The sequence below is a fragment of the Sorex fumeus genome, unplaced genomic scaffold (assembly GCF_029834395.1).
Source record: "Sorex fumeus unplaced genomic scaffold, SorFum_2.1 ptg000010l, whole genome shotgun sequence".
NCBI classification, from domain to species: domain Eukaryota; kingdom Metazoa; phylum Chordata; class Mammalia; order Eulipotyphla; family Soricidae; genus Sorex; species Sorex fumeus.
Genome location: NW_026606067.1, coordinates 2607171 through 2631340, shown reverse-complemented (window position 1 = coordinate 2631340; position 24170 = coordinate 2607171). Strand labels below are relative to the sequence as shown.

The following is a 24170-nucleotide window of genomic DNA, read 5'->3' as shown; positions in this document are numbered from 1 at the left end:
ATGAATATCACTATGGTTACCAAAACTAGGGGCCACGCAGATGTCCACATACTGGACTCACTATGACATCAATTACCTACGCCCACATAGTCTCCAAGGCAACCAACTAAGGCCTTTCATTTTAAAGGGTTTTTTATTGAGTCACTGTGAATTACAAAAATTATTCCTGATTGAGTTCCAGGTACACGCCGTTCCAGCACCAATACATTCACCCGTTCCCACTTTCCTCTAACAGTGTCCCCGGTTTCCTTCTCACACCCCTGCCTGCTTCTGTGGCGGGTACTCCCCACCCACCCTGTTTTTCTTTTAGGCTGTGACTTACAATACTCTTCCTGATTAAGGCATCATGCATCATACCGCTTTAGCATTCCCTACACCCCTGCCCCACTGGCAAGCTTCCTATTGAAGACCAGTTCTCGTGTTCTTTGTTTCTATTGCCTTTGGGCACTTGTTATTCCTTACTATGCTTCTTTATAACCCACAAGTGAGAAAGATCACTGTGTCTATCTCTCTTCCTCTGACTAATTTCACTCAGCATGATACTCTCCAGATCCATCCATAGCAGCAAATTGCTTCATTTTTTTTCCCCTTACAAACAGTAGTTTGTAGAAAATTTGTAAGAGTTAAAGTTTGTAAGAATACTGAGTACATATAATCAATATTCCATTGAGTATGTATACCATAGTTTCTTCCTCCAGTCATCTGTTCCTGAGTGTTCGGGTTGTTTTCAGACTTTGACTAATGTGAATAGTGCTGCAATGAACATAGGAGTGCAGATGGCTTTTCGGCTCTATGCTTTGGGGCCCTTGGGGTATTATTTCCATGAGCGGGATTGCTGGGTTATATGGAAGTTCAATTCCTGTTTTTTTGAGCTGGACTAGTCAACATTCCCACCAACAGTGAGGGTTCCTTTTACCCACATTCATGCTAACATTGGTTTTTTTTTTTTTCTTTTTGACTGTGCAATCCCTGTGGGGTGAGGTGATATCTTACTGTTTTGATTTGCATTTCCCTGATAATTAGTGATATAGAGCATTTTTTGGCCCTTTGATGATCTTCTTTGAAGGAAGTTTCTGTTCATCTCTTCTCTCATTTTTTAATGGGATTGGATGCGTGTTATTTTTTTTTCCTTGTAAAGTCCTTAGTGCTTTTTCGATTTTGAACATTAATCCTTAATCTGATGAGGGTGGTGCAATGATCTTTCTATAGCTCAGGAGTCTACAGTTCACTGATCTCAGCAGGAATAGGGTGGAGTGACCCCCGGGAGCCACATTTCCCAAGTCCTCTTCCCAAATTCCCTTCCAGGAACATCCTGGGGACAAGCAGACACCTCCTTCAGCCAGTTAGCTGAGTAATGCTGGCTTCCAGAAGCTTTGCATCTCCTTTGTTCCGGCAGTTCCTGCTCTAGTTATCAGAAATGTGCATCCTTTTCCAGGGCAGGCTGGGAATTATATCATGGAAGAGCTCTTTCCATACTAACACTATTTGGGGGTGTCATTTGCTGAATGCAGGGCCTGGTGCATGACATGTGTTCTACCACAGAACTACATGCCTGGTCTTTTAAAAAATATTTTTATTCTGCAGTGGTGGTGGTGTATGTGTGGTGGGGGGTGGGGGAGGGAGTGCTAGGGGCAACTACCCTCATCCTGGCAGTACTGGGTCTAGGGCACTCAAAGGTGTTGATGGCATCAGTGATAAGGATCACCAGGGCACACTTATGAAGCACTAGGGGTTCGACTTGGGGCCTCTTGCATATGAGCTGTGTGTCAGCGCTTTGAGTTGATCTCCCTGCCTCCTGCCCCACCAAGACCAGTGTGAGACTGGGGCTCAACCCCAATGGCTGTAATGCTAGTAATTGGGAAGGATGGAGCCCAACATTGACCAAGTCTACACCGCAGGAGTCATGTCCACCTGCTCTCATAGAACATTTAGCTAGATCATGCGATGGGTCTGGCTCTTCTCTTGTGAACTAGGCGATGAGTGTGGAGACAGCCAGGAGCTCAGTCCTACAGCCAGTTAGCAGTCAAGCTGGAGATCTTACACCAAATGGTTGAAAAGTGCGTCAGACTCCAGGCTTGTGCATAGGGACAAGTCTACTCTAGAATGACCAGGCAAGGGACTCTCATGCACTGTCTCAGTCATAGTCACAGGACTTGCCATGGTATTTCCTACTGAGTTCCTACTGATTTCCTCGCAATTTGAGAAGAGATAACATCAAAGCTGAGTTGTGACACAACATTTGGGTCTGAATAAAATGATCAATAAAATCAAAAAACTTTAGACCAAAATTTAATTCTGAAGCTGACAAGATTTATTAATGGTATATTTTTATTGCTACACATGATTCTAATAGCAAATGTTTTTAGCCTTTCATTCAAGTAATAATAATGATGTCTTGAGCATAAATATATATGTATAAAATATTACAAAGTTTTCTAATGATGACATCCTGAGTACGAAGAAATAATGAACACCAAGATGAAAACTATCACACCAATATTTTAGGAAATTCTTCAAAGAAGTGCGACCTTTGGGGAAAATATCCTTATATAGACATCTACAATGTATAAAACTTGAGCACTGGCTTTAATGCATAAATATAAAAACTCCAGATGAACACAAGCTCAAAAGTCAAAGAGAAAAGCAAATGAAAGCAAATTTCTACATTGCACCATTTGAAAACACAGTACATGTTGGTCGTGCTGCAGTGACCAGTCCCTGGATTCTCTTCCCAACAAGAAAATCATCAAGTAATTTATTCATGGTACAAACAACCAGTTTTCACTATTCATGCCAAGATTGGAACAGTGAAAAGAATTACTCCCAGGTACTGCTTGATGTCACCCAGTCATAATTTTAAGTGTTTTTCAAATTACTTACATGTTTGCAGTGAAAGAACATTACATTATCTCCTTAATGTCAGATTTCTGAAGTGGAATATTATCTTTAGTACTTGATCATAAACAAAGGTTGTCTTAGTTTGGTTTTTCTTTGGGGAGGAGAAACACATGGTGATGCTCAGGGTCCCCCAGGAGTGCTTGGGAGAACCATGAGTCACCTGAGCTCCACGAAGACCTCCTGCAGCACAGGATGCTCCTAGCATTCTCTCCAGCCCTAAAGGTAGTGTTGAAACTCTGGGACAGAACCAGGATCCCAGGATCCTGCATCTTTATCCAGTCAAAGGCACACTCTTTCCTTATACCTTTAACAAAACAAGCATTATCTAGCAAAGATCCAGCCTCTCTCTGCTCTCTCCACCCCACTCAAAAGCTGGTGTGATTTTAGCAACACTTACTAGGTTTTAAATTATATCCTCACAGCCACCATTCTGGAACTTAGATAACACAGCATCCAATCAGGTCATTGAGTCATATTATTAATGTGTAATGAATAACTATTTATAATCTGGAAAGACTTTTTCTAAATTATAATATAAATATATATTCATGTGTATAATTTAGTCCATATTTACATTACAGTTGGGAAATCATGCCCTTGAACAGGAAGAAAGTTTAGGAGGATTTTACAATGCAAATTCAGCTTTCTTAGTTCAACTGACATTGATAATTTCACCATAAACCTTGTCCTTGCTATTTGCAGAGGAGGGAAAAGGCACGCTGTACTGTTATTCAATTTTCCGCTCCTGAGAAAAAGAACTATTTATAAACATCCTAATGAACTGACCTGACAGTATCTTCATGTTCGAGAGAAATGTTTCAAATGTAAAGCAGTGAAAAAATCGAGAAATACCATTACTTGGTTTTATTCCTCATTTCCGCTTTCCTTCGGTTGCACCCAGGTTTCAACATGGAGAGAATCAGAGAAAATGGCAGAAAGACTTCTAGAGTAACTCCCCGGGCACTTCGGAACTGGGATCCACCGCATCCCCCCGGCAGCCCTGGACTCTGACACAGTCACACTCCTTGTTGCTTCTTCACATCCTCTTCCTATGGAATGGTGGGCTCACCCTAGGGCTCCTTCATGGCTGGTCCTGGTCGTTAAAGTGCCTCCCCTGCCCACCGTGTTCACACCCACTGGATCCTCCTGGGGGTACAGTCCTCTGAGCTCTCAGCACCCTCCAGCCCTGGCGTCCAGTCAGTCGTGCCTTGGCCAGCGCGGCCCAGCCCCGTCGGTGGGCCTCCCTCTCTGCTCTTCTCCAGACCAGGTTCCCACAGATCCGGACTCAGTTTGGAGCCAAAGCAGAAAATGAGGGACTTGGCGACAGACTCCAGGTCCTGAAGGCCAAGGCGAGGGATTGTCTCCTGGCTGCCGTCAGCAGAGGCTGCATGGGCGCCAAGGGCAGCATGTAACCCCCTGGCCAAGCTGCAGAGATCATTGACACTGCTCTTGAAGAGAGGCACATCACCAGGGCATCCTGTGTGAGGAGAAAAACAAGTTCACTGGCCTTCCCATTGCCCGTCAGTGCTTGCTGGCTTCTAAGTCAGTGACTTTATGAGACAATTCTGAAGCGTTTAATATTATCCCACTAGAATGTCAACTCGACCAGTCTTTCGGGAAGACAATATGGACATTCCTCAAAAAACTCCCTCCCATTTGACTCAGCAATCCTTTTCCTAGGAATATATCTCAAGGACCCAAAAGCACAATGCAGAAAAGATAGCTACATACATATGTTCATTGCAGCACTACTCCTAACCAATCTGGAAACAACCCAAATGCCCTCAGACAGATGACTGGATAAACTATGATACATCTGCATAATGGAATACTATGCAGTCTTAAGAAAAGATAAAGTTATGCAATTTTGCTGAAACATGGATGGATCTGGAGAGTATCATGTTGAGTGAAACTAGCCAGAGGGAGAGGGGCAGATGCTGAATGACCTCTCTCCTACGCGCGGTACAAAGAAACTCCACAGGGAACTATCAAAGGCCCAATGCTGATAGAAATAAAGACTAGGACTGGTCTTCACTAGGAAGCTTGGCACTGGCTTAAGGGTGAGGGGTATAAGTTAGAGAAGGGCACACTAGAACAATGGAGGAGGGAAAGAGCCTGCCACAGAGGCAGGCTGGGGGGGGCGGTGTGGGAGGGAAACTGGGAACATTGGTGGAAGGCAGTGGGCACTGGTGAAGGGATTGGCATTGGAAAAGTATTTGCCTGAACTAATCATATCTTTTTTACTTTGTAATTCATAGTGATTCAATTAAAAAAATTTTTTAACTGAAAAATTTAAAAATAGATTATCCTCAGAGACACACACAGAAATCTTGAACCCAAGCAACTTGTGGCAGAGATTGCCCAGGACTTTGCAATAGGCCTTCTCCTCTCGGCCACTTAGACTAGGGCAGGCGCCTATCTCCTCCTGCCCTCTAAGAGCTCCAGTGGTCGCCATTTCCTAGAAGCCAGCAAGAAGCACCAGGTACGAGTCATGGTGATGGTAAATCCCAAATCCCACGGGACAAGGGAGGATTGGGCAGTCCTTCTCCCCACCCCAATAGGACACCAAGATGATGCCACATCTGACCACTGTCTACTTAAGCTCCCACATGGCCACGACCCAGAGACACACACAGAAATCTCGGACCTGAGCAACTTGCAGTAGAGACGGCCCAGAAATTTGCAATAGGCCTTCTCTGCTGGATCGCTCCAGACAGGAGCAGGTGCTGTCGTACTGCCTGCCTTCTAAGAGTTCCAGTGGTCACCATTTTCTAGAAGCCAGCAAGAAGCACCAGCTCCCACGTAGCCACGATCCAGAGACACACGCAAGAATTTTGAACCCGAGCAGCTTGCGGCAGTGATTTCTTCAGACCCTAATTATTAAAATCTTAGAATTCCTAGAGCACGCGGCCACAACAGTGGCTGCATGACATTATATTGTATCCATAACAAGCAATACAAAACACATTGTCTAGCAGTTGTATTTCTGGCAGGTATGAGAGGTGTAGGACTGGTCTCGAAATATCGAAGGTAACTAAAGTAGAGAAAGAATACTTTGCAAATTGTCCACCACACGGGCAGGGGGAGGTGTGGAACGGGGAGGTAGGGGGGAATACTGGGGATTTTGGTGGTGGAAAATGTGCACTGGTGAAGGGATGGGTGTTTGATGACCATATGATCGAAGTTCAAACATGAAATTTTTGTTACTGTATCTCACAGTGAATTAATAAAAAATGAAAAAAAGGGAAAAAAATAGATCATCCCACTGATTAGGGCCTAACTTTTTAGGTAAAGAGGCTTAGGTGTAATAAATGGGAACTCAAAGATGCAAATTTCTGTACTGGTAATAAAGGTCAGTGAAGAAGCATGCTATGCTTCAGATAGATTAGAGGGGGGAAAAATTCTGAGTCCTTCAACTCTAAAATTCTGATTGACTACAAATCCCACCGGGGCTCCATACCTCTTAGCGCAGACATGGTCATTTGAACAGTTTGCTCTAAGCACTGTTTTAACTTCAGGAATTCGGAGGCAATGTTAGCCATCTTTTTCAAATCTTGGTAACCAGAATCTTCCTCTTGTACTTGAGTTCTGAAACTTTTCTGTGAAAATGAAGTTAATGTTTTTCTAACTGCATGTAATGGGACCCAGGGCAATAAGGCTTAGTCAATGCTGGACATTGACCTTCAAGAGAGCTAGAGTTCCGTCTTCGATCTGTGCTTAGTTCTATTTTGGGGGGAGGATGGTGGTCTGGGCCATACCCAGTGGTGCTCAGGGCTCACTTCTGGCTCTGTGCTCAAGTATCTTTATGGGATGCCAGGGATGGAATCCAGGTCACTGTGTGCAAGTCAAGTGCCCTTCCTGCTGCACTGCTGTGAGTGACCCCGAGCATGGAGCCAGGAGTAGCCTCCAAGTACCCCTGGGTTTGTCCCTCAAAAATGTAAATAATTTCTCCCATTCACTGATGCTTTAAAATCTCTCTGCAGATTGTTGAACACAGAACACAGTTGGGTGGCCGGGGGGGGGGGGGGGGGGGGGAGTCTGCCATAACTATTTCAGCAAAAATGATGGTTACTAAGCCATTAGGAGGAAGATAGATAAAATACATTAATATGAATCAACTTGGGGCCAGAGCGCTAATACAGCAGGTAGGGTGTTTGCCTTGCATGCAGCCAACCTGGGTTCAATCCCTGGCATGGCATATGGCCCCCCAAGGACCACCAGGAGTAATTCCTGAGTGCAGAGCCAGAAGTAACCCCTGAGCATTGCTGGGTGTGACCCAAAAAGCAAAAAAAGGAAAAAACAAAAAAAGAAGAAGAATCAACTTCTAAGCATTAGCTTGTCCCTGCTAAAACTAGTAAGCTGTAATGTCCGGGAGGGAGGAATGAAGCCACACTACCATGTGGGCTTCAATTCAACATGCACAAAGGAGGTCTATGGCTGAGTATAAACATGAAACAAGGGCCTGGGGGTGGGAGAGGGGGAACGCTTGGCGGGGGAGGCCTGTGCACACATGAGGCCCTGGGTTTGGCTCCCAGCACTGCCCCCTCTCCCAAATAACAAAATCCAAACAGCTCTACTTGAACCAAATGCAATTATTAAAAAAATGGATTTTAAGAAATTTATTCCTCTTACCATTTTCCACTCAGCAAAGATGCTTTCCAGAGATCCAATCAATCCTGTGGCGTGAATGCACATCTGTTTGGAAGCCTGGAAGATATTTTATCCTTTTAAACAATCATTGCAGAAATATTTTACTGTACAAGGGTATTAAAATGTTATTAAGCAAATAACATTTGGAAGGATCAAATCCTAGGACTGTGAGAACAGACAGGATAAGGAGAAGAATCTGCTAAAGTTTAGCAGTGGGGGGGTCTCGGACACTTTGATGGTTGTGGGATGCACCTATGTATATCAAAACAATAAACACGGGGTTGAAATGATAATAAAGAACATCAGGAGGTTGCCTTGCATATGGCAGCCCAGATTTGATCCCTAGCACCCCATGTGGTCTCCCAGGAGTAAGCCCAACCAACACTACAAAAAAAAAAAAAGAAAGAAAGAAGTCATAAACATGAACACGATTGTAGCCATGAAGCCTAAACTGTAAAATTAATTTTTAAAGGAAAAAAAAATTGAACTCTGGCCTATAAATCAGAGAATAGGGTTCTTTTTCTGGAACTGCAATTCACCAGTTAAAGTACTAAGGTAAAGTAAACAGAACTTCTTTCCAGACAAACTGCCTAGTGATGCCTACATTTGTGATGGGTATCCTCTGAGATTTGTTACAATGATAGCATTTGTTTAAAAAATATTTGTAGTAATGAAGTGGAAGTGACTTTCATTGGAAAGTCACTTTCCTTGGAAGTGACTGATATCTTCAGCAAATATTATTATTTGAGGTCTCTATGTATGCATTTTTCTAGTTTTATTGATCTATGATGGAAAGATAAGATTGTGTTAGTTGGAAGGAGCATAATTGAGTGTACTATGACATAATCACAACAAAGCCAACATTCATTATCTCACAGAACTGCAAAACATTTTCACCCTATAGTGAAGTGTTTTTTTCTTTTTGTTTATCATAATTTCTATTTGAAGCACAGGACTTACAGTCCTGTGATCTGTAGGGTTTCATACATGTACCATTCCATACCATGCTAACATGACCAGGTTCCCTCCACCATTGCAGGATCCCTTCCCAGCCCCCATCTCCACCCTTGTTAAGTTTTGTCCTGTAGTCCCCAATAGCAAAACCACCCAAGGCAAATTAAAATAAACAAATGCATAAAACCAGTTCTTTGAGCTAAACTTGTTTTTTTGTTTTGGGCCACACCTGGTGATGCTCAGGGCTTACTTCTCACTCTGCACTCAGCAACCTCTCCTGGCAGTTCTCCGGGGACCATATGGAATGCTCGAGATCAAACCCGGGTCGGCAACATGCAAGGCAAGCATCCTACCTGCAATACTATCTCTCCAACCTCTGAGCTAAACTATTTTTTAGAAAGCCAATTTGCCTACGGCATGGTAACAGATAGCACCTTCTTTTAATCCTCTTACCTCGTTCTGGGCACACTGTCTTGAGAGAATGTGTTGAAATTCTTTAACTCTTTCTAGTGTAGAATCTAAAAGGATCTTCATTCCTAAGACTACACCATTACAAATAGCTTCCATGAACTCCTCCTAGAAAGTTTTTACGTTAAAACAAAAAATATCAAATATAAAGTTATAATTTCTGCTTTTTTATGGCTAATACTCTAAGTTTATTAAAATCCAGTAACTATGGAATCAGAACTAGAAGCCTCTAAGGAAAGAAAACGGTCCAATCTGTTGCTTGGTTCCATGTATAACATGTTGTAACAATGCTCATTAGCTTAGGCTGGATTCTGCATTGTGGAGATGCAGAATGCTCGAACACAATACTGTTTCCAAGAGCATGAAGGAGTCAAGCTAGCAAGTGTTTCAGAATTACGGAGTGTTCGTTCTGTGGTGAGAGCATCAGCTATGCCAAAATGAGGATACAATAGGTTGGGCAAGGTTCCAGTTCTCTAAACGAGACGAGATGGAAGCAAGGTTAAATCTTGTTAAACTTGAAAAGTAGGAGCTATTTTCTTTCTCTCTTTTTTTGTAGTAATTTTTTAAATTTATTTTTAAATTTTTTGTTTAATTTATTTATCTATGTGTGTTTGTTTTTGAACCACACCCAGTGATGCTAGGGGTTATTCCTGGCTCTAGGCTCAGAAATCACTCCTAGAGAGCTGCGGGGGACCATATGAGATGCCGGGGATCAAGCCAGGGTGAGTTGCATGCAAACCAAGTGCCCAACCTGCTCTCTGACCCCAGCAGGAGCTATTTTCAAATTAAAACTTTGCTCCATTCCACAATGCCATTTTCAGAAGTCTCTATCCTCAACTTGACTTCTTCAAAGGGTCGTTCCAGGTCAGCGTCACTCAGTTACCTGCACAGCAGTGGCCTTGCCACTGCTATCCAGAAAGTGCAGCTTGCTCCCTGTCAGAACTGCAAGCTGCCCCACGTGGTTTACAGTTTGTAAAACAATCTCCATGACTTTGGTTTGAGCTTCCTTCACCATTGATGAAATCTCCGAGGAGCATCCCTATAAAATAAAAATGGACCATGAGGGGCCGGGCAATAGTACAGCGGGCAGGGCAATTGCCTTTATGGGCGGGGGGGGGGGGGGGGGGGGGGGGGGGAGTCAAAAGGAGATGGGGAGGGACAGGGATGTGGGGGCCAACACATGCCCTGCGGAGTCCTTGCCCACCTTCCGGGCAGGCCCACTAGAGTGACTCTCCCAGATGTGTCTCCCCAGCTCTCTGGGCTGGGATGGTGGTATTGGTACCAGGGAAGGCTTATTCCCACACTGCAGTCATCAGGTCTCCTCTGACAGCGTCACCTCAGTCTCTCCCGAGCACAGTGTGAGTCCCACCCCAAGTCACCTGCTCTCAGCACTCAACACTTTCTGCAACATGGGGCTACAGGCTTCAGTTCTCATGCGAAGGTCAAGTTCTTTCAAAAGAACCAGCGACTTGGAGCTAAAACGATAGCACAGTGGGTAGGGCATTTGCCTCGCATGCAGCCAACCCGGGTTCGATTCCCAGCATCCCATATCGTCCCCTGAGCACCTCCAGGAGTAATTCCTGAGTGCAGAGCCAGGAGTAGCCCCTGAGCATCACCGGGTGTGACCCAAAAAGCAAAATTAATTAATAATAAATAATCAATTAATAAATAATTAATTAAATAAAGAGCTAGTGACTCTCACAGGCACTTTTTAGGGGGGGTTGCTGAGCTGAGGATGGAACCCAGGGCCTCGTGCAAGACAAATACGTGCCCCCTGAGAGACACACCTGCCTAATCGGTACGTGGTTAGACTATCATCCCACTGGACCTTCAGAGCAGTGGGCCTATGCCAGCTCGGCACAGCTCTTTCTATCTTCTGAGCGAGAGAACAGGAGATGCAGAAGGTGAAGCACTGGGGTCTAAGAGACACTACAGGGGGAAGGCGCTGGCCTTGCATGCCGCCAACCCAGGTTTGATCCCTGGCAATGTAGAGAACCGCCCCCAGCCCCACCAGGAGTGACCCTGCGTGCAGAGACAGTAGTGATCCTTGAGCACAGCCTGGTGTGGTTCCAAAACAAAACAAAAAATTCCATGTGTTCAAGGACATACAACTCAATGAGCATGGCACCAGACAATGGATTCGCAAATACCGAAGCTTTCTGACTGTCCCTGTCCTGCTCATGGAGTCTCAGATCCAGCCAGAGCAGTTGGACTTGCAGCTTCCCCACCGATTCAACTCCCCCAAGCCCCTTTTCAAGTCAGAGCTGCAAGTCTGTGCTCCAGCTTCAGACGTGCACAGCCAGTCACGTGTGCATCCACATCCTCAGCCCTTGTACCAGCCACATCACCCATACTAGGCAGCCACCCACCCCCCTCTCTCCTCATCGCCTATATGCAGAGAATCTCATTCGGGAGATCCGTCCCCACAAACTGGTCATTTGGTTAAGTATCTGACTGAGGAGCCTCGGGGTTCAAAATCAGACACCTCACCCCCTATCTGTCCAGCATGCACTGTCCTTGCAGTGGGACCCTTGGTGAATGAACCGACATGTTGAACTATGGGGCGGGGGTGTAAAGGGTTATCAGAGCAGTGCTTGACCAGGTCTTGGGTAGACCCAGAAAGCCTTCCTCTATAGAGAAGAAAAATGGACATTTACAGTAAATGTCTGTGGCCAGGGGTGTAGCTCAAGTGGCAGAGCACAAGCTAACACAGCAACGCCCGAGTCCACCTCTGACGTGAGGCATAGCTCCCCCTACACCCCTGTGACACCACTGGGAGTGGCTCCAGTGAAAAGACAAATCAGTGCCAGACGTCAGTTTGACTTGTTAGATCAATGATATTAAGAAAGGGCTGTCAAGACGCTGGAGAGATAGTAGAGCGGGGCTCGTACCTATCTTGCACATGGCCAACCCAGGTTCAATCTCTGACACTCCAGAGGGCCCCCTGAGTCCCACTAGGAGAGATCCCTGGGTGCAGGGCCAGGAGAAAGACCTGAGCACCACCGGTGTGACACCAAACCCCAAACATCCCTCACAAACACATACCCCAAAAACAGAAAAGAAAAAAATAATTTCCCAACAAGACTTGTGGCTAGTTTTAGTCAGGTCATGAAATTCTGGCTAAAGATTTAGAAACAGAAATGTCATATGGCAATTTCCAGAAACTTCAAAGAAGCACATTTTCAGCTTGGGATGTGGCACAGTGTCAAAATGTGTGTTTTGTATGCAGGAGACTTGGGTTTGATCCCCTACACAGAAAGAGAAATAAATGAAAAAACTAGGAAAGCATTAGGGGTGCTCTCAGAGCAGAGCATGCTAGCTCCCACCCAAAGCCAACCCTGGAAGCTGCTCCCACATCCCTGGGCTGCTGCCATGCATCTGGCAGAACTCCATAGCCTCAGGACTGAGCCTCATAGGGGAGCCTGATGTGCTGAAAACTTTAGGTACACAGGGCCTTATGGCTGAAAACTCCAGGCCTTCTCAGAGTTCAAATTTTAACTCTAGCCCAGCTGCTCAGGTAAAATTCTGGATTTTCTGGAGCATGTGGCCACAAATGCAGCCACACTGACATCTCCATCATCTACAAAACTGACATCCCAGTAGTAGATGAATGGACTGTAATGTAGAAAACAACCAATCGGGACTGACAAATATATTAACACAGAAGATTAGCATGCAGCCAACCACTTAGTAAACCCTCAGACTTAACGTCCCCTTGGTGAGATACAACTTTCACAAATTTTCCTCAGTGGAAACATATTTTGATAATTTTGTAAGCCATTTAGGGGTAACAAGCAATATAAAATAAATTACTGCCAACAGTGAAGGAGTGTCCCTTTCTCACCACATCCGCGTCAGCACTGGTTGCTTTTGTTCTTGCGGTTTTTTTTTTTTTTTTTTGCTTTTTTGGGTCACACCCAGCGATGCACAGGGGTTTCTCCTGGTTCATGCACTCAGGAATTACTCCTGGCCATGCTTGGGGGACCATATGGGATGCTGGGAATCGAACCCGGGTTGGCCGCGTGCAAGGCAAATGCCCTACCTGCTGTGCTATCACTCCGGACGATTCTCAAAAAATTAGAAATTGAGCTCCCATTTCATCCAGCAATACCACTCCTGGGAATATATCCCAGAGAGGCAAAAAAGTATAGTCGAAGTGACATCTGCAATTGTCTGTTTATTGCAGCACTCTTTACAATAGCCAGAATCTGGAAAAAACCTGAGTGCCCGAGAACAGATGACTGGTTAAAGAAACTTTGGTACATTTACACAATGGAGTACTATGTAGCTGTTAGAAAAGACGAAGTCACAAAATTTACATACAAGTGGTACTACATGGAAAGCGAAATGACTCAGAAAGAAAGGAATAGACATAGAAAGATTGCATTCATCTAGGGAACATAAAGTAACAAAATAGGAGACTAACACCCAAGAATGGCTGAGATTAGTACCAGGAATTTTACTCCATGGCTTGGAGGCCAACCACACATACTAGGGGAAAAGGGAGCTCAGATAAAGAGGGGAACACCAAATAAAGGTGTTGGGAGGATCCTCCCAGGATGGGAGAAGCATGCGGAAAGTAGACTATAGACTAAACATGATTGTCACCCATTGCCTCTTTTGCAAACCACAACACCCAATAAGAGAGAGAGAACAAAAGGGAATGCCCTGCCACAGAGGCAGGGTGAGATGGGGGGATGGGGGGTGGGAGGGATACTGGGATCCGTGGTGGTGGGAAATGGGCACTGGTGGAGGGATGGGTATTTGATCATTGTATAATTGAAACCCAAGCACAAAAATGTGTAAGTCTGCAACTGTAGCTCATGATGTCTCACTATTAAAAAATTTTTTAATAAAAATAAATAAATAAATAAAGATGAAAAAAATAAATAAATTACTGCTGGGCTGGAGCAATAGCACAGTGGGTAGGGCGTCTGCCTTGCACGCAGCCAACATGGCCGACCCGAGTTCGATTCCTCCCCCCCTCTCGAAGAGCCCGGCAAGCTACCGAGAGTATTCGATATGCCAGACACAGTAACAACAAAGTCTCCAATGGAGACGTTACTGGGCCCGCTCGAGCAAATCGATGATCAACGGGAGGGCCTTTACTTTACTTACTTTTAGTCTGCTACTGGGCTAGCTTGAGGAATGGTTGGGAAAATGAAGACAATGGTGGAGGGAAGGTACGGTCCCCTGAACACTGCCAGGAGTAATTTCTGAGTACAGAGCCAGGAGTATCCCCTGTGCATTGCCAGGTGTGATCCAAAAAGCAAAAAAAAAAAAAAAAAAAAAAAAAAAAAAAAAAAAAAGAAAGAAAGAAAGTAAGCTTTCCTCCCTCTCCCCCCTCACACTCTGGCCTTCCCAAAATATTCCCATTCCTGACTTTGAGGTCATCAGGTGTGTGACCCAGGCAGCAAGCCCTCCCCAGGCTGGAAGCAGAAACAGACTCTGCCTCTTGTGCCCAGGGTCAGCTTGTTGTGACTGTTAGGAGCACAAACTCTGGGTCCAACTCCAACCCCCTCATTCGCTGGTGCTTTCATGGAGAATGGGCTCCTCTCTGCTTGGGACATATTTCTGGACCTATAAAAGGGTGCAGGTCACAGCACCATCACTGGGAACCATGATGTGAGTGACTAGGGAGCTAGTAGAGTCAAATCACTCAAAACCCTCCCTGCCTGGTCTGCTCCACAGGAAGCTGCGTCAAGTCTTGGCTCCGTAACTCAGTATGGACATTCAGAGTTTTGGAACAGAACTCACCTTGGCAAATGCTACGGATCAAACTGGAGGGCCAACTGCAGAAAGTCAATAATAAGCCCTTACTGAAATAAATTCTCCCAATGATAACCAGTAAGTCAAGTTACCTGCAAAAACAACTGCAAGTAGCCTCCTATTTTTTTGATTTCCTGTCTCAAGTCATCTTCCAGTCTTGCTGGGTTACAACAAGGAGAGATGCCATCCAGCCAGTGTGGCACCAGCACCGAGAGCTGCCCGAAAGCACACGTGACTTGGAGAGTAAGTGACTGGGTTGCTCGATCAGAAAATACTTTGAAAGAAGAAACAAAATGTCTGAAAGAAATAATCTCCAAAGAAGGCATGCACATGATCACAACCAAAAGGCTGTAACACAATCAGAAAATGGATACATAGAATGGAACAAATGAATGGATGGGGGAAATGGTACAAAATAAAGCATAAATCAAAGTTGAATCGTTAAAAAAAAACATTAAGGGTGCTTACAATTCTCTTGACTTTCTTCATCTTGTTCTTCGTAAGCTTTCAAAATGGCAAAGAGCCCATTATAAATTTTAAGAAAACTACTCAGCAGGCTGTCTGCCATGGTTTTTTCTTCATTGTAATTCTGTTCAAAAAGATCTAGTGATGAACATATCAATTCTTTGCAAATTCCAGGAATTAACGATTCTGTTGCATTTGGATAGATGGCACTTGATATCTCCATTACTCCTGTAACAATAGAATACATAAGTAAAATGAAATTCTTACTCCAATATATTCTATGATTATACCTCAAAGTAAAAATAATTCCATAATGGGGTCAATTAATACCTCAAGGGCATCAATCCATAGATTAGTATTTCCTCAAAAGCCATATAGATAAAAAAGAGATCAAATATCACATGTAACCACTGTTTACTTTCATTCTTTATTTACTTTTTGACAATAGCTAAGGAACTGTGAGTTGTTGAAAACAATGGCAACTGCATAAATAAAATAAAAATATGTATGACAGAATTAAAATTAATTCATAAATTGGAAAAAAAGACAATAATAGAGCAAACTATATGAAGAGAAATGCCTGGTAATTCTATTCTGTAAAATCCATTTCTGGGTCTCTATGCTCAAAGCGGGCTGCCAGTGTAGAATGTCCAGAGCTCTCCACACAATTTTGTTTTGGGCCACCCCTGGCAGTGCTTGGGGCTTACTCCTGGTTCTGTGCTCAGGGATTATTCCTCGTAGACTCAGGAGACCATATGTGATGCTGGGGATTGAACCCAGGTCTCTGTGTACAAGGCAAACAACCTACCCATTATACTATCTCTCTGGCCCCTATAGCCTTCTCTTTAAACATGCTTCAGGGACTGGAGCGATAGCACAGCGGGGAGGGCGTTTGCCTTGCACGCAGCTGACCCAGGTTCGATCCCCAGCATCCCATATGGTCCCCCGAGCACTGCCAGGAGTGATTCCTGAGTGCAAAGCCAGGAGTAACCCCTGAGCATCTTTGTTGTGACCCAGAAAGAAAAAAATAAATAAGTAAACATGCTTCAAATTAACTCTGGATTCAATGATATGTGCATATTGCACAATATTCAGAAGGATCCCATGGCTACAGGAAAAAGAAAGTGATCCTTCCTGGACAGTCCCCTCCCCACGTCCCCTGGGACTGTGGCACTGTAAGGTCTGGGGATAGTTCTCCAGAGATATCATACCCATTTTCAGCACAAATGTCTATTTTGTCTTTTTTTCCCCTCCACACACAAATAACAAAATATGTTTTCCATTTTGCTTCTCATGATGGGGGCAGGTTGGACCACACCTGTAGCATAGGGAGGTTACTCTTGGTGGTGCTTAGGGACCATGAGGTGCTGGAGATCAAACCTGAGCTTTCTTCATGCAAAGCACGTGCTTAGCCCGTGGAACTTTATCACACCAGCCCAATATTATTATTATTATTATTATTATTATTATTATTGTGCAGCGGGGGTGGGCCATTCCTGGAAGTGCTCAGGAATCACTCCTGATAGTGCACAGGGGACCATATGGGGTGCCAGGGATCAAACCAGGATAAGCCGCATGCAAGGCAAGTGCCCTACCTGCTGTACTATCACTCCGGCCCCCACTTTTTTTTTTAACTGATAGAAAATGGTATTTGTGTTCATTTCTGTGAACATGTATGTCTCACACTTTAGAATTCACCTCTCCACTAAAGGATTTTTATAGTGCCATGGAGAGAACTCAGGGCCTCACACAAGCAAGGCCAGTGCTCTGCCACTGAACTACTTTCCCAGAACCTGCTAAAAGTTCAGAAAACAAATCAGAATTTCCAAAGAGGATCCCCGCCCCCCACCCCCATGCCCCAATTCATCCTTCTAGCTTAACAAAGAAAAGGGAAGCTTCTAGGACATGGAAAGGATTTGTACAAGAACATGAAAAATAAAGGCAGGGAGATAGTTGCAAGGGGAAGCCCCAGGTTCCATCCCCAGTAATGCATGGTCTCCTGAGCACCACTGGGAGTGATGTCTGAGTGCTAAACGAGAGAGAGACAGAGACAGAGACAGAGACAGAGACACACACACAGAGAGACAGAGAGAGAGCCATAGAGAGACAGAGACAGAGAAAAGAGAGAGGAGAGAGAGGACAAAGAGAAAGAGACAGAGACAGAGACCATGAAACAAGGGAGTGCTTTTCTCAGCACACAAGAAAATTTGATGCAAGGGGCTGGAGTAACAGTACAGTAGATAAGGTGTCTGCCTTGCACATGGCTGACCCAGGTTTGATCACTGGCATCCTATATGGACCCCAAGCCCTGCCAAGAGTGAGCCTGACTGCAAAGCCAGAATGAGCCCTGAGCATCACCAGGTGTGGCCCCAAGACAGAACAAAACAAATTGATGCAAAAAATACCTGATGAATGTGAAGAACCATTAATCTGAATCGGGTGGGCTTGTACATTATGTAAACAACAAGAAATTCTTCTGTTCTTCATCAAACTCCTACTCCTGGAAAACAACAAGCCATGAAACTAGCAGCTGTAGCAGCTCTTTGGCATCAAAACCATCTCCATTCTCTAGAGCAACTCAGAACACATTCAGCAATGATTCAATTTGCTCACTTCTGTGGGCAGAGTTTGCTACGTACAGGCGTTGTCTCAAGCTTGCAGTTGATCAAACGAGACAAACATTTCCAGGGTCCAGCTACGGAGAGGTTTGCAGACTGTGGGGGAGCAGGGCGGGCATCGTTCTGGACTCACGAGTTTCGTACAAAGGGGATGGGGAGACCCAGGCAAGCACTGCTAGGAAGTAGTGCACACCGGGAGAACAGGCGCAGTGGTTAGCACTCGCACCCTGAGTGGGAATGGGGGTCAGAGGGGGAGGGGTCAGGGCCCATGCAGGGCAGGCCCTGTATGCCAACAAAGGAAGCTCAGATTTTCTTTTTTTTTATTAAGCAAGTTTCACTGGATCACCGTGAGATACAGCTACAAACTTTCATGACTGCGTTTCATTTGAACAATGCTCTAGCACCCATCCCTCCGCCGGTGCACATTTTCCACCACCATTGTTCCCAGTGTCCCACCTGCCACCCCCACCCTACCCTACTCCCTGCCACTGTGGGAGGTACAGTCCTTCTTTGGGCATTGTGATTTGTGATACAGATACTAAGAGGTCTTCGTGTTTGTTCCTTGGTTTACTTTCAGCACACATCTCCCAGCCTGCACGGTCCCTCCAATCATCATTTACTTAGTGGTCCCCTCTCCATCCCAACTGTCTTTTCCCCCAGCACGTGGGACCGGAGAAGCTCAGATCTGATCCTGGGAAGGATCTTCAGCAGGGAAAGAAATAATCCACGTCAAACTTCAATAAATATCTCCAGCATGAAAGGAGGAAAGGATCCTATTTCAGCTGCTGTTTCCCCACAGCCTATAAAAAAACCTTCAGACCTTTCCTTGCGTGTGACTGGCTATTTATCTTCTGGGGGGAGGGGGGAGGAGTGAAGGGGGGGAAATACAGGCTCCTGCTTCCTGACTGCAAAAAGTCATTCTACTACCATACCACCCTCCACCCATCATGGCCTGAAGCTCTAACTCCCAGTGGCAGCTGAGTCTACGAAAACATGTGAGCTGTGGCCTAGATAAAAATCCAGGGGATCCCTGGAAGTCTTTTTCCCAATGAACTGTGGGTAGTATTTCCAAAGGGTTTCACACACTATTCCCCTCCACCCACACCACGCTCCTGCCCACTGATTCCAAGAAGAAAGCTGGAATATGAGGGGTAACCAGGAGAGAAAGTATCAGTTCTCAGAGGTGTTGATACTGAGGTATGAAAGAAAAGGACGCATTAATCCTAGTCTCACTATCGAAAACTTGTCTTCGATCTCACTGTAGTTGAACCAGACTTAAACACAAAGAAAAACGCTTGTCACATTCTCGTCACAGAAGTTTTACTTAACCTCAGGGGAAATGTTACTATTAACTGTCCAGGGCTCAGCTCAGAATTTATGGGCAGCTCAAACAGTCTATTTTATTGCAGAACGACTGTGGCATCTCATTGCTTGGTAGCTGTTCCATAATTAAGAATCTGTCAGCATTTCCATTACCCACAGGCGTTCTCAGAGTTTGCCATTCCGTCATAAACATTCTTACAAGGCTGAAACTTCATATACAAGGTCTCTAAGCACGAGTAATTCATCTCTCTCTCTCCCCCCCTCTCTCTCTTACAAATTATGATACTTTTTATGAAATTCTCAAAAACATCTCTGCCAAGTGGAAACACCTCACTTCAAAATCTTGGGAAGACGCTGAGAAGTTTTGATGTTTCGGTAACAAAACTATTGCTGCCTGATTACTAACCAGAAAAGCCAACAGAAGTAACCTGTACATTGCCAACTTTTAATAAGGCAAAAATGAACACTTTTAAGCGCATGGGCACACACAGAGTGTGTATCTGTTTATTAAAAAAAAAATGTAATTCTAGAGTCTAACGCTGTCTATGGAGCCCCCTCTGAGGAACCTGTAGCTCTGGTCTGGGAGGTTTATGTTATGCCAAATGGACTTGAGCATCCTAAGTCCTAACTATCAACTTCCACACAGGGACAATCAACATGCCATATTAATGCCAGAGCCCAACTCCATTTTAGAGTCCTCAAGCAAAATCACCTGCCAGTTATCTCCAAATGTCTATTGGCATTAGATCAGAAAACGTATCCTTGGATGATGTCAAGATGTAATCTTACTCAGTGGGCACAAAGCTCTCAAGAACAAAACCCATGGTGGACTCTGCCCTCACCCACTGTGCCATGCGCTCACAACTTGAGCTCGCATCCTGGGATGACCCTTGTTGCCCTCGTCCACGTTCTTGGGGATCAAAGAAGCAGTAGGAGAAACTAGTTTTCCCTGAGCGCCGAGCCAGGAGTAATCCCTGAGCACTACCGGGTATGGCCCAACCCAGGGAATCAACAAAAAGCCCTGCCTGCATATGAGTATATCCCTGGAGATCCTCTCTGGGAACCTCAAATTCGTCATGTTATGGCTGGGAAGGTAGCTCGAAGAACTGGGGCTCTTCTTCATCTCACCTGGATGAGACCCTGAGTTGGAGCTCTGCCAACGCAGCCCGCTAACCCCAACCCTGGTGGTCCGCAGCACTGCTCACCTCAGTGGCCCTGAACTGCACGGGCAGGCCAAGTACCCACGCGTGTCCTTGGGTCGCACCCAGCCCCCCTCCCTGACAGTAATCACACTCCCAAATGTCATTATGTTCAAAAATCAAACTCAGGCTGCTCTCCTACCTCGGGGGCAGTGTGTTCCTCAAGCTAGTAAGCCAGGTCATAGCCAGGATGCATTCTGTCACCCTCATGCACCCCAACTTCTGCCAGGTCCTGCCCATGCTGCCCCCACCCCCTCACCCCCACCTCTTCCACTTCAGCTAAGGTCTCAGCAACTGCTTTAGCCCACAGCTCCCTGTCTCGCCCGAAGACGGCGTTATTGATCCCTCATTCATCTTTGTGTCTTCGCCACAGCAGACAGGGGTCTTGTTTGAAAACCACACTAAGAAGTATTTATTTGAAAAGACGTGTTTGTTTAAAGACCAAACTAAGGGGCCAACGGGCTCCGAGACCAATGCCTCTCTATCCTGCCCTTGCTCTGACTCTCGGTCTCTCTGTGGTCTGAGCATGTGTGGGCGACACAGAATTCGCGCCTCCTTGAAAGGCCTCTATTCACCAGGGGAGGCTTTTATGTGCGCCCTTAAAAAGCAGCATTTGTCACAGACACAAGTCCTCTGCCACCGTGATTTACTCTTCCATGGGGCGCATACTAACTTCGCTGCATTTCAAATTCTACAACTTATAATAAAATACCACAGAGTCTGCCAGGCTCTTGAGAAAGAGTAAGTAATAAACACCGCTCATTTTTATAGGAAACAAGATTTACACACATATAAGTTGCTCTTAAGTTAAATGGCGGAACACCGGACATTTTTGCTCCTATTCTAAAGGACCGATAAACAGTTTCATGCCCTAAGTGCTGTAACTGGACCAGGACCACACTACTTTTCTTACTTATGGGGCTGCTGGCAGGGACAGATCCATCACAAGAATAGACCTTTCAAAACAGAGAGGTGGTTTGTACATATACCCAGAACCAGAAAACCAGGGACAAGAATGTCTTTACCTCCTCCTCGAGAAGGAAGAAACAGGAGCATCTGTGATGTCGGCCTCCCACTCGTCCTCAGGGTCACAGAAGACATCTTCACTCCTGCTGCCGCTGTCACCCTAAGAGGAAACACTCAAGTCATTCGGGACTAAAAGTTCTTCAGCAATGAAGAAAAATGTTCCTAGACTGCTATAATTCAAACACCAATTCAGTCCAGGGGGAAAGTCCAAAGACTGGAGTGTGTGCTCGGGGGGTTGGTCCTGGTACCCCAACACTGCCTGGTACCAAGCCAGGGTGTGGCCCAAAACAGTTTTGTTTTGTTTTGGGTCACGCCTAGTGGGGCTCAGAACTTACTCCTGACTCTACACTCAGGGGTCACCCTAGCTGGCTCTGGGGACCATATGGAATGCCGGGGATTGAATCCAGGTAGTCTGCATGCAAGGCACACCTGCCACACACATATTCCCCAGTGCACTGTCATTCATTCAGGATATTTTTCTCTTTGACGTAACACTGATTTACACCCTGGCTTACATCTTTTTGAGGTAATACTGATTACATACCTGTGTGAGAAGTTTCTTTTCACACCTCTGCAAAAGTAAGTTGTCACAACACACCTACCACCCCAATTCTGTTCCACCACCTCTGCCCCTTCCTGTGTACCAGCTTTCCACCCCTCCCCTGGCCATCTCTACTATCCATTAGTTTAGGATTAGCTTTTATCTGCGCCCTTGCTATTTGGTTTCTGTTTATTAAATATCCCACCTATGCCGAGATCATCTGGTATTTGTCTTTCTCTTTCAGACTAACTGTGCTGAGGACCGGAGGATAGTACGGCGGGTTGGTAACTTGCTTTACATCCAGTTGATCAGGTTCAATCCCTGACACCACATATAGTCCCATGAGCACCACCAGGAATTATCCCCGACACCCATTTTTATAAATTTGTTTACAATAATCCATTACATTTCATAAACACCAATCCCACCACATTTCAAATGTTTCCACCCCAAATCCCAAAACATGCCCCCTAAATCTGAACTGAAACCATTAATTTTGTATTGCTTGTTATGAATAATCCACTAAAAATGGTCTAATAAAGTTTCTCTAGAGGAAAGTGTGTGAAGATTGTTGTATTTCATGACGGAGCCACTAAGCTCTTGTACAAGAGATTACTAACATGTTTGTTAAACCTAATTATTAAATGTTGTGTGCCACTCCTGGTACATCAGTGGGGTAGTGTGTGAGAGGTCGCTCCAGGAACTCTAAAATTTAGTATACAACTATAGAGCAGATTCACTCATGTCCCACCCCCATTTCTGTTGTGTCAGTGCTATCTGAAAATTAAAGAAATCTCTACCTCAAAGCTCCAAATGTCTGTTACCCTTTAATTCTTTTGAAAAATGATTTGTAATTGGTTTGCAATCCTTCAGAATTTCAGGGACATTGGTTAACACCTCTATATGTATATGGGCCTCAAAGCACCCTCCCCTACCCCAACGTTCCTCCTCTCCCCTTCCCCCCACTAAGTTCCAGGGACAACCCACCACCAAGAAGACCCTCCCTGATCCATTTCTCCTGCCACTCTCCCTCCAGTAACCACCGTAGCTTTCACTGAGTCTAGACCAGAGGTTTCCAGGCTTGGAGCCAGAGCCATAGTGTAGCAAGTTAAGGCCCTGGCCTTGCACGCAATTGACCTGGATCCAGTCCCCAGTATCCTTTATGATTCCCTGAGCACCACCAGGAGTGACCGCTAAGTGCAGAGCCAGGAGTAACCCCTTGAGTATAAACAGGTGTGGGCCGCCCAAAAAACCAAACCCCCCCCCCCAAAAAAAAACCTAAAACAAAACCCATTTACTGTAAAAATTTGACGAATATAGATTTTTGTTCATTGCATGTTAATTGTTGATAAAACCACAGACAGTGTGATGGGTTTTTATTTGCCAAGCTTTCTCTTCTTCTGGTGGCCCTGGATGACATATAGAAGGCAGGTCCTGGACTGCTAGCCTGACCTCACTGTTGTTATCCGTTCTTTTTCATCACGAAAGCATGCTGATTTTGATGGGGGTGGAGGGTTGGGCCACAGCCAGAGGTGCTCAGGGCCTACTCCTGGCTTGGTGCTCGGCAACTGCCCTGACCCTGCACTTTTTAATTGTACAACGTTTGCAAGGTGCTGGGGAGGGGGTTCACAGGGCTGGAGAGCATGTTTTTCATCTGGGAGTCCTCAATTTTGTCTCTGTCTCTGTCACCTGGCCCCCAAGCACCACCAGCTATGCCTTCCTAAAAAAATGACAAGTTTATGTGTATTTTAATGATGTTCCAAACCTCATAAAGCTCCTTCATGGCTGCAAGCTTAGACTCAAACTTCTCCAGACTCCAGAAAGTTGAGATTCCCAGTTGCAGGTTGCGAACCCGAACAGAGGTGTTGGACCGACTTCCTCTCTCTGACACATCGTGTCTGAGACACAAGGACAAAGACAGAGACAGAGGTTCATTGTAGGGGCCGGAGAGATAGTGCAGGAGGTAAGGTACTTGCCAAGCATGCGACCAGCCCTGGATCAATACCTGACACCCCATATGATCCCTGAACACAGAGCCAAGATGAAGCCCTGAGCACTGCTGAATAGAGCATGCCCCCCACCCCATGCCCTCCATACCCTGGCCAATAAGAGAGACTGTCACTGTTCTCCCATTGTTCATCGATTTGCTCGAGCAGGCCCAGCAACATCTCCATTGTGACACTTGTTACTGTGTTTGGCATATCGAATATGTCACGGGTAGCTTGCTTCACAAAAACAAGAAAAAGAAAAACAAACCCC

The 24170-nt window shown here is 45.2% G+C and overlaps 1 protein-coding gene across 1 annotated transcript in view; it reads right to left on the bottom strand.

Annotated features, from left to right (window-relative positions):
- Positions 1-4025: 4025 nt before the first annotated feature.
- Positions 4026-24170, bottom strand: part of KIF14 (kinesin family member 14) — a 56261-nt gene continuing 36116 nt past the window's right edge. Inside the window, exons 20-29 of the mRNA XM_056110533.1 lie at positions 23677-23809; positions 21370-21470; positions 17610-17704; positions 15208-15432; positions 14832-15013; positions 9854-10009; positions 8956-9078; positions 7531-7605; positions 6359-6497; positions 4026-4375 (exon numbers count right to left, since the gene is read on the bottom strand). Of these exons, the coding sequence (XP_055966508.1) occupies positions 4026-4375; positions 6359-6497; positions 7531-7605; positions 8956-9078; positions 9854-10009; positions 14832-15013; positions 15208-15432; positions 17610-17704; positions 21370-21470; positions 23677-23809 (1579 nt within the window). The remainder of the gene's footprint in view (positions 4376-6358; positions 6498-7530; positions 7606-8955; positions 9079-9853; positions 10010-14831; positions 15014-15207; positions 15433-17609; positions 17705-21369; positions 21471-23676; positions 23810-24170) is intronic.